Source organism: Palaemon carinicauda, chromosome 21 (genome assembly GCF_036898095.1).
Source record: "Palaemon carinicauda isolate YSFRI2023 chromosome 21, ASM3689809v2, whole genome shotgun sequence".
In the NCBI taxonomy this organism is placed as follows: domain Eukaryota; kingdom Metazoa; phylum Arthropoda; class Malacostraca; order Decapoda; family Palaemonidae; genus Palaemon; species Palaemon carinicauda.
The window spans coordinates 36,666,127-36,678,299 of NC_090745.1; the positions used below are offsets into that span (position 1 = coordinate 36,666,127).

The 12,173-nt window shown below is 34.8% G+C and overlaps 1 protein-coding gene across 1 annotated transcript in view; it reads right to left on the reverse strand.

Annotated features, from left to right (window-relative positions):
- The window catches only part of LOC137614836 (reelin-like), a 596,609-nt gene that overhangs the window by 272,921 nt on the left and 311,515 nt on the right, over positions 1-12,173 (reverse strand). The window contains exon 19 of the mRNA XM_068344496.1: positions 4,512-4,722. Within this exon, the coding sequence (XP_068200597.1) occupies positions 4,512-4,722 (211 nt within the window). The remainder of the gene's footprint in view (positions 1-4,511; positions 4,723-12,173) is intronic.

Below are 12,173 nucleotides of genomic sequence, written 5' to 3' on the forward strand. Positions count from 1 at the left end.
AGGAATTCCATAATAACGCAGGGTTCTCCACAAAATTGGCTGGTGCATACCATCAAAGGCTTTTTCATAGTCCACAAATGCCATTAAAAGTGGAGTTTTATATTCTACGCATTGCTGTACAACATGTCTCAAAAAAGTTGTATTAGATTCAAACTATTTTCAGCTAATTTCTTAAGAAAATTTCCTTTTATATATAAAAAAAATATCTCCAACTTATATCTACTACCATCCTTCATTTATTATATAAAGATTTGTCATAAGACATGATAATACATTTAAAGTTTCATTCTATAATAATCCTTAATTACTCCTTATTTATTTATAATTTTACTATTCCATCCTACGTAATATTTCAGAACTGATTCATTTATATGGCACTTCAACTAATTATTATTATTATTATTATTATTATTATTATTATTATTATTATTATTATTATTATTATTATTATTATTATTGCGAACTAAGTGAGTGATCTTACATGAAATGCCTAAATTTTTAGAAGATATCTCAGCCAACCCGTAGACCAGTCATTCCTTAACCATAGATTTCGGAGCTTGGGTAGGGGTTGAAGGAACAGCTGATATTTTTAGCGGCGGAGCCAATGACTCCTATACCAATAAATATATTCAAATGAAATTTTGAGGGATTATTGAGATATATATAAGCTTGGATTCTTCCAATTTTCATGTTCATGCCTGCTATAGGCATGCCCTGGCTGTCACTTTTGTTCGTAAGTGACGACCTTTAGCTGAAAAATCAGTGAAGAGGAGTAAACTGCTCCTAGAGTTTTACAGATATCCAAATGATTTTCCAAGGGTTTGATGGGTGTTATAAAAAACTCATACATATAAATCTTTGTATTGATATTGACCATAGAAAAGTCACAGTAGCCATTTTTCGATATCGGGAGGAGGCCGATTTTTGGCGGCGCCGTAAATTACTCATAGAATACATACCATATATATACAAAATTTTTCAGGGATTCATGAGATGGATATTTACTTTGTTCATACCAATCTTCATATTGATATCCCCCATAGAAAAGCTACAGCAAACGTGTATTTCAGTATGGGTTCAATGGTTATTTTCGGCCGTGGAGTAAATTGTTCCTAGGTTAATTCAGCAGATATTTTCGGCAGCGGGGTTAATAACTCCTATACCAATAAATATATTCAAATAGAATTTCAAATGATTATTCAGCTCTAAATAAACTTTGTTTCTCCCCATTTTCATGTTCATACCTGCTATAAGTATGCCCTGTCTGTCACTTTTGTTCGTAAGTGACGATTTTTAGCTAAAAAATCAGTGAGGCGGAGCAAGCAGATATCCAAGTGATTTTTCCAAGATTTGATGGGTGTTATTTGATCTATTTTCATACCAATTTTTGTGTTGATACTTGCCATAGAAAGTTCACAGTAGCCATTTCTCGATGTCCGTAGGAGGCTGATTTTCGGCGGCTCCGTAAATTACTCGTAAAATACTTTACATGGCTGAATGATATTTTCAGGTATTTATGATATCTGCCATAAAAATGCTACAGAAAACTTTTATTTCGGTATGAGTTGAATGTTTATTTTTGGCGGTGGAGTAAATTGTTCCTAGAATAATTCACATATCCAAATGAAAATTTCAGGGATTGATGGAAACATAGTATCTGTTACTGCCAAATCCCATGATAATATCTACAACTGGAAAGACACAGCTAGCATGTAGCCTTCTTAAATATGATGTTAAATGTAGCAACATTACTGTGAACTGCGTGATAGGCAGCAACATCAACGAGGTACAAAGCCATTCTCAAAAAAATAACCAATCTCCGTACCGAATTCAAGTTATTATTATTATTATTATTATTATTATTATTATTATTACTATTATTAGAAGCCAAGCTATAACACTAGTTGGAAAAGCAAGATGCTATAGGCCAAAGGGCTCCAACAGGGCAAAATAGCCAAGTGACAGATGTGTTTCCGAGTGTACCTCTCGGGGTACTCCCTCCCACAAGAGTATGATGACTCCCTCTCCCCCTACCCGAGGGGCGGGGAGAGACCGAGTGGTTATACGTCTGACAGTTCTGCTCAGCTTTCCGGAAAGATATATATATATATATATATATATATATATATATATATATATATATATATATATATATTTATATACATATAAATATATATATACATATATATATATATATATATATATATATATATATATATATATATATACATATATATTTATATATATATATACTGTATATAATTACATATATATATATATATATATATATATATATATATATATATATATATATATATATATATATATATATATATAGTCAGCCATTCCCTCTTTATTATATATGTTAGAGATATGCAAAAGAACCACAGGAAACATGAATATATGAGTGAATCTTGACTAGTTTCTTTTACTTCTTCAAGAGGACCGATTTATTGAGAGAGATTTCTACATTATACATAGAATAGTGAATGTACGAACATAAATACAGATATTTGTTGAACAATATGTCTGAAAATAAAAAAAACCTATCTGTCAGGACCCAAACTTACAAGTGTTTATGTGGGTGGAGATCATATCCCATTAGCCAGATGTAGTATTTGATGGGTCATTTCAATTGTCAAGTTATTTCTTTAGGCTTTCTGAGTCAATTTCTTTGTCCTAATATAGGTTTATTTAAAAAAAAATATCAATATGAATACAGAATCATGTAGGATATATGAATTTATACCTTTACACATGCAAATGAATATACATAGAGGCATACACACCCAAATATATACTTGCACACATAAATCGAGAAACATACATATAAACATTCATGAAAATATTACCATATCCACGTAAACATACAATTATATACCTTTTTTTCACATATTTTACATATCAATGTATATACACAAAAGCACACACAGAAGTAACAGCGAAGCATGTGCGCATATTTATATGCAATAATTATAAATAAATTTTGAATGGCAGTTTAGACCCGAAAGATTAATTTCACATGAACATTTATTATTTGCTTTACATAATTCTTAAGCATGAAACCAGGTGTTACTGCAGTCATCTACTTTAAGAAATTATATTTCTTTATGAAGTTTGCAGATCTCTTTGCATATAAAGGCATGGAGCTCATATATACATATCCTATATTCAAACTGTTATTTAAACTTTCTTTTATAAATTTGTAGTCTATGATGTGTCTTTCTAATAAGGTATTTGAATGGACCAATTTCTTGGCACATGTCCTATTGATAGTATGATTTTGATCTCCAAAATGGGGAAAAATTTTATTAATCAACGATTGATGAGTTATCACTGCAGGGTTATACCACACTCCTGTTTTCATCCACTTGAGTGATGATCTTAAATGATCTTGTTTGGAAAATTAAGTACAAGTTCATGATACAGTTAAAGGAAGCTCAAACCTTCATTCAAGTGTTAGGCAGGAGTAACACAAGATTCAAATTCATATAGCCTACATTTCTACCTCACATTGTTATAAGACTAATGATTCTTCAAATAAAAGCTTCCAAACAAGTCAACAGAGGCAATATAAGTAGTATTTTTGCATTGATTTCTATCACAGTTTTCTCTTATGTTTATCATTAGTTCATATCTGCATGGATCATTGTTCGTTTAACAATTCACAGAGAAGTCGAATATAAATTTTACACGTTTTTATGGAGATTATGTGCATATTTTCCTTGTGTGTATGCTCATTATGGTGAAAGCACCACAATAGGCTAATACTTCTATGCATTTATCATCTTCACTCAGTTTTGATATCTTACTCCTAGCTGTATACAATAGGGTTATTATTATTATTATTATTATTATTATTATTATTATTATTATTATTATTACTATCCAAGCTACAACCCTAGTTGGAAAAGCAAGATGCTATAAGCCCAGGGGCTCCTCTGTCCAGCAAATTAAGATGAGAATCAGCAGCTGAAGACCAGACAGGAGAATAATACTCAAAACAAGGTAGAATTAAATAATTCAAACACTTCTTCAGAATAGATTGATCAGCGAAAATCTGGAAAGACTTTCTCAATAAGCCTATTTTTTGTGCAATTGAAGAAGACACAGACCTTATATGTTTCTCAAAAGTAAATTTGCTGTCTAGAATCACACCTAAAATTTTGAGTCATACAAATTTAAAGAAACATTATCAATACTGAGATCCGGATGTTGAGGAGCCACCGTCCTTGACCTACTTACAATCATACTTTGAGTTTTGTTAGGATTCAACTTCATACCCCATAATTTGCACCATGCACTAATTCTAGCTAAATGTATTCCTTATTAAACATGGCAAATGATAAGCATTTTTATCTATATTACCATTTCACACTTCTCTTAAGAGATTGAACTAGATCTAACACCTGCATCACGTTGTTCTATAACATAGTTTTTGATTCTTGAAACTTTAAAGGTAATTAATTCTATTTTCACTTAACCAAACTAACTAATTTGAAATTACTTACTTGATGCTACGAGTGTCAAGCTCCTTAGTGGTGGCAAACCTTGGTCCAGAAGATGAAAAGAGAAGGGCATTTCCTGTAGGCTGCGACCCACATCCTACTGCTACTTTGGCTCCTTCTATATTTTCCCACATTAAAGAAACCTCAGTAGAATCCTCAAAATCATCATACATCCATCTTGGTCTACTATTTTTAGATCGGCCACAGTAAGTACCTTAAAGTTTAAAAAAAAAATGAGTTTGCAAAGCTACAGCACTAGCTAGACCATACTACTAAAAGCAAGTCAGTGCAGAAAAAACTATATAAGGATATGAGGATGAATATGGTCAAAACATCACTAAAGTTCATAAAAAATTATATGAGATATATGATTAGAATCGAGGGATTTCTGTACAATACTGAAAAGTGTAAAAAGAGCATCCCAAGCTCCAAAACATTCCATAATGGTATCAATATACATATAAATAAGGGTGTTTAACTCATACACGATTGACAGGTTTATTAAATAACCTCCCTTATATACTGAAATATTTTGAAGACCACCATAAAAAGAAAACAATTGGCCGAACATGAAATTATATGATTTTTTTTATAAAATCTACATTTGTTCTAATAATATTGTAACATTGTGTATTCATTATCCATATATGAAGTTTCATTATTTAATTGATACCAGTTGGTAATACAAGAACACGTACGTACTTGCGTCGTCTACTTCCTTAGAGGTGATGGTGCTTTAAAGCTTCAGGAATAAATACTCTCTCTAATACGTATTTTTTTTCCATTATGCTATGAATTACATCTAAATCTTAAATTTCTAATTATGATACACATGTAAGTAAAAACCATAAAAACGTTAAAAAACAATTTATCTAAACATATAAATAGATAGTTTCTGCATATTTCTTTACCTTTTTTATACTCGGTTGCATATCAATATACACTGTATCACTGCACTTTCCTACACCTCCTTTGTTGTGCTAAACTTCCTATCAACATCATAGCCTGCAGATCTGTCCAAGTGAGCCACTCTACTGAGCAATGTATATGTGATTTCATGTATCCTCAATTCTACTCGATGATGATCAGGTGGCTGTAAGACAACATCATGACCCCATGGAGGACGCCGCAATTCTGGTACAGAGGTTTTGGGCTGTTGTGCTTTCAGACTTTCAGCAACTTCGGGCTTTTGTCGTGGGGTGAGAATAGTATTTGCTAGCAAATCAAACATTTCTCAATCTCTGCTTTGATAATACCTTTCTGTTGAGGGCTTTCAGTTTTCATTTCAGTGTGGCAATAAGGAGTTGGTGATCACTACCAATATCCGCACCTCTATAGCTTCTTACGTTTCTCAGAGTCCTCCTTCTCTCTTTATTAATGGCAATGTGGTCTATTTGATTTTTGTAATTGCCATACTGTGAAGTCCATGTATACTTTTGGATGTTCTTTGGTTGAAACAGAATACCTCCAATTACAAGATTGTTTGCTGAACATAAACTTATGAAATGTGTTCCATTTTCATTTGCAACTTCGCCAAGAAACTTGCCACCCATCACATTCTCGATGCCTTGATTATTCCTTCCAACTTTAAAATTGAAATCCCCAATCACAACATTCATATCTCTCTCTAGGATCTCATCTATTACGCTCTGCAATTCTTCATGGTATGCATGTTTCCTTTCTTCATGGGAATCATTTGTTGGAGCATATCAAACTATAATACTCATGTTGCACTGCTTTGATTTGAACTTTGCTAGTAACAATCTACTATTTAGAGCTCTCCACTTAGTTGATTAAATTTTCTGCTCTTGGTGTCATCATCATTCCTACTCATTCTCTTCCAACTTCATCTGATCTTCCTGAGTAGATGAATATATTGACTTGTTCTGAACTTTCTTTACCAATCCCCTTACAATGTGTTTAACTTAGGGCTAAGATATCAAAACTATGTTTCGTAAATTAGCTCTCCACTTGCTGTATCTTCGCATTCTGATTCATGGTTCTAACATTCCAATTACCTATTTTCAATTTTTTATTATTATTTATAAACTAGGAGATTCTTAGCACTGTGTACTCTCAGGACTTGTAACCATTCTTATATATATATATATATATATATATATATATATATATATATTTATATATGAATATACATATATATATATATATATATATATATATATATACATATAAATATATTCATACATATATATATATATATATATACATATATATATTTATGTATGTATATATATATACTATATATATGTATATATATAGATAATTGTATACCTATATATATATATATATATATATATATATATATATATATATATATACAATATATATAAATATATATATATATATATATATATATATATATATATATATATATGTATATATATATGTATATGTATATGTATTTACATATATACAAAATGTATATACATACATACACACACACACACATATATATATATATATATATATATATAATTATATATATATATATATATATATATATATATATATATATATATATATATATATATATATATATAAGGCTGAATGTCAATCCTGCAGCCACTTGCCATTCGGGAACCGCCATGACCCCAGCAACCAGGAATCATATAAATACATGAATAATACAGCATCCGCCTGTTGGATCTCACCTGACCTATTTAACCTCAAATTATTTTTAGGTTCACTCAGCAATGTTATACGTATTGCCACACAGCAAAATTACCACAAAATTTTACGTATACATTAAGCATCAACATTAGAACACATTGTTATAATCAAGTTTATTTAAAACACGTCAAAAGAAGAAAGGAGGTCTGTTCAAACAACAACAACAACAGCAAAGGAAAAAAAAAATTCGACTCATGAACTTGAGGAATGTCACGTATGCAGGGGCAAGGAGGAACACTTTGGAAAACTACCTCTTCAGGCACCACATGTATATGTGCCTGATGATATTCAGACACTGCCCCATTAATAATGCGTTGTATCGCAACCGTGTTAGATTTAACTATATTTACTTGGTACGGACCCAAATACGCTGGCTCTAGATTGTGTTTCCTAAGTTGTAATCGTTTGAAATACACACGATCGCCTACAAAAACTTTTACCAGTGCGGTTTTGAACCGACCATCATACTTTGAGCTGTGTTTTTCCTTAGCTCTTTTCAAAAACCTTTCAGTAGTGTTTATTACTCTCCTCAATGGATTTAATAAATATACACGGTATTCCTAAGTTGAATAATTTTGCAATTGTTGCGAATATATTAGGACCGTATACATTAACACAGGATCCTGCCTATACACTAAAAAGAAAGGCGTGTCCGTGAGCGAAGCATTATATGAAATGTTCGAAAGCTAGCTCAGCTTTAGGAAGCATGGTGTGCTACTTCCCTATTATGCGATTCCACCAAGCCATTAGCTGAAGACTATTATCACTTATCAAAATTTTCGGGAAACCAAACCTAGTGATGAAAGAGCACAGTGCCTGGGCTAATGAATTTGGCGATTTATCCAACATTGCGTAAGTATGTGTACCGAGTAAATGCATCCACAAATACACATACATACTTATGTTGTGTTAAACCATTAAACCACCACATCCATATGCACTCTAAAAATTTAATAGGAATCACAGGCCACTTTCTGGAGTCCGGTGCAGTATTTATATGTTCTTTGAAACAGTTACAAGCATGACAACCTTTTCTATAATTCTCTATAGATTTTTCATTCCTAACCAAAAGAAGGATTCATCTGCTCTCCTTAATGTTCTATCAGTCCTCAAATGCCGTGCATATGGACTTGCATGTACAATGTGGATGGCTCTATTAATTAAAGAGGGAGGAAGAACTACCTGTGCACAAAATTCCCTTCCCCTCTTCTCGAAAACACAATATAAGATATCATTTTCTATAAAAAAAATTCTCACGAGGCACATTCAGAAATGACGGAAAACCCCTTTAATCACTGCTCGCACTCTTTCCCTCCATTCCTCTTTTTTCTGTCCCTTTCGGACTTCTTTTATGTCCCAACCTTCCAAGTAAATTAAACCTGCATCATCAGAGCATTCATTCTAGACACCCCTGGTCATGTCCTCGGCCACCCACATATATTCACCTTCACCGTTCATATCTCTCTCTCTCTCTCTCTCTCTCTCTCTCTCTCCCTAACATCTGCAAATCTCTCCCTCTCTCTCTCTCTCTCTCTCTCTCTCTCTCTCTCTCCGCTCCTGTATTCTGAATGCTCATCGAGAGAATTCACATCCCGTCCTCTATTTTCTCTATTTTGATGGTGGTCTTCAGTATTTTGATTATGTTCTCGTCCCTCTTTTGTGCCCTAGTTGTTACTCCTATTACTGCACCTCTAGAGACAGCATCAGCTACCTTGTTAGCTTTACCTTCTATGTGGTAAAATCCCTTTATATTAAACTCTAACAAACTCTCAATCCATCTCGCTTGTCGAGAGGTCAAATCATTTTTATAATACAAATCACGTAAGGGGCGATGATCACTTTGCAACTCAATCGACAGACCTAATAAAAAGAACGGATGCCTCTCTAGAACCCAAAGAATAGCCAAAGCCTCTCGATCGAATGTATTATAATTCTTTTCTGCCCCTTTTAATGCCCAGGAAGCAAAACAAAAGGGTTGCTCTCTGCCTTTATCATCTTATTGAGAAACTACACCACCAATAGCTATGCTACTCGCATTTGTTGTCACTAAAAACGGGCGATCATATCTAGGATAAGCGAGTAATTCATTGCTAGTTAAGGCAGCTTTCAAATGGTTAAAAGCCCTTAGTTCTTCCATTCCCCAATTTATTACTTTTTGTTTCTTTAAAGCATCTAAGGGTCTAGCTATCTCTCCAAAACTTCTTATGAATTTACGGTAATACCCAGCGAGCCCAAGGAACCCAGCTACTTCCTTAGGGGTACGTGGCCTGGGGAAATCTCTAATAGCCGTTACTTTACTGGGGCAGGGTTAGATACCTTCTGAGGTTATTATGTGACCTAAGAATTCTACCTGTTTACAGAAAAATTTGCACTTTGACAAATTTATTTTCCTACCATTATGTCGCAATGATTCTAAAACTCCACAAATATCATTATTATGTTCTTCGGCCGTTTTCCCTGTAATTATGATATTGGCTAGATAAACAAGAACATTATGGTCAATTAAGAGAGACAAAAACGCCATCATTAGTCTAGAGAAATGACTTGGAGCATTTTTAACACCAAAAGGAAGAAAATTAAACTGAAATAGTTGATCGTTAGCTATAAATGCCGTTTTACATTCACTGTCTTCCTGAATGGGTATTTGATAGTATTCAGATTTTAAATCAACAGTTGTAAAATATTTACTATCTCATACCTACACAAGTAGTTATTCGATCGAGGGCAATGGAAATGCATTATCCTTAGTGACTGCATTCAACTTCCTATAATCAACACACAATCTTACCTAGCCATCCTTTTTCCTAACAGCTATAATTGGATAAGCCCAAGGGGATTCGCTCTCCTCAATTATCCCCTGTTCCCTTAATTTGTTAATTTCCCTTTTTATCGCTCCCTGGAAATGAATGGGTACCTTATAAGGCCTTAACCTAATCGGCTGTGCTTGCCCAGTTTCAATGCTAAAGGGAAATCAATCAATCCTACTGGGTGGCTTATCTCCAATTGCAATTACATCGGAATAATTATTGACCATATCACTAACTACAGGTTGATATTCTGACGGACATAGTTTTCGCGTTTGCATAATCAAATTCTGAGTGCGTTCGTCTGTGCGGGCTGGAGTTGTGGCTCCTAACATCCCATTATTAGCAATTTCACATAACTCTAATTCACACACAGAATCACTTCCTAACACAACTTTTTTATTTGACAAATTAACTATCGTTATATCAGGTGTGTTCTCTTTTTTTTCCGATAGGCCCCCTAAAATCATATGCGCCGAATTTTCATGGGGTTTAACAACGACCTTGGTTCCTTCCTGAAGAGGGCGACACCGGGTCACTGATATGCTCGTAAGTGTCAGGGGAGACAACACTTCTCCCCTCTCAGGTACAGATATTACCTTACTTAAATGTGTCTCCGAGCCCGCACAAGCACTTACTCTCTCATGACTTTCTATCGGTAAAATGTACCCTCCTGCTTTTACTGTTATTGTATCTTTTCCCCAAAAATGCATATTTGATTACATGAAATGAAATTTATTCCTAAGATAGTTTCGATTCCTGGAATTCCCAATGTGGGCAAGACAAATAAATCATGCGTAAACTTCACAGATCCCACCTTAAAGTTGACGATCATTGTATGGTTTATGCGTAGTCTATTTCCTCCTGCCGTGTCGAGGACAATAGATGCCACTGACCGTTGTGGGTTTGAGGAGAATCTTTTTTCAATCAGTGAAACGCTGGTTCCTGTGTCGATCAGCGCTCAAATTGCTTTATCTGGCAGGTCAATCCTAACTGCTAACATTCCTTCCCGGCCATTACGATTTAAGGGGCACGGGCCAATGACCTCAGCTGCAATGCTGCTGCTCCCTAGCGCTGCCGGGGTGAGGTCGCGGGTACCGATGGAGGTCCCAGTGCCTGCTCTAACTCCGTCATCGATGGGAGCGCTGCCTCAGCTACTGCTTGTGATGTCATTGGGGGTGGGGGGGGAGGGATCAAACTCCCTCGTTTCCCCCTTCCACTGTTTCCTTTTCCTTGGATGTTGGGCTGGGGAAGGTGTGCGTGTGCTACAGCCCTTTCACCATGGGCGTTTTTTGCTGGGCACTCTCGAGATAGATGATAGCGGGGTTTAATAGCGGGGTGATCCATGGGTGGGGCACTCTACTCGTCGGTGCCCCTCTCCCCCAGAGTGCCAGCATCTGAAGACTCTTCTAACCTGCTGACTGCGTTCTCCCCTCCCCCGCTTTTGGGGTTGCCGAGTGCCTCTCATGGCTGCCATCTTCTCGGAATTGGGCCAGTTATTCCTAGTAATTTTTCTCTTCTGGTAAACTGTCTAAAATGCTTTGTATCGCGCTCACTGCGTTTGCTAATAAGTGATGGTTATCGAACAAATAACCACATAAATACGGGTTTACTAAACTGCAAATATGTTTATGGGCAATTGCTTTTTTATCACCTTCTGGGAGATTGGCACTCCGGGTAACAAACGAATCGCAATCGCGAAAAATGTGAGTTGCGAAACTAAGAATGGATTCACCTTCCCCAATTTTGGGTTTGTAATTTTCTTTTGTCCCCCTTTCTCGCATCAGGTAAGGCATACTTCTGAAATAAATGTAATTTTATATCAGTATAACTTCTTAAACTGTCTTTACGGGCAATTGCTTTTTTATCACCTTCTGAGAGATTGGCACTCCGGGTAACAAACGAATCGCAATCGCGAAAAATGTGAGTTGCAAAACTAAGAATGGATTCACCTTCCCAAATTTTGGGTTTGTAATTTTCTTTTATGTCCCCCTTTCTCGCATCAGGTAAGGCATAATTCTCAATTAAACGTCATTTTATTTCAGTATAACTTTTTAAACTGTCTTGTGGCCAACACATCACCTCCATTGTAGGAGTATCTTTCAGCAATCTAATTATTTGAATAGCTTTTTCTCTTTCCGACCACCCATATGTCTTTCAGCAATCTAAT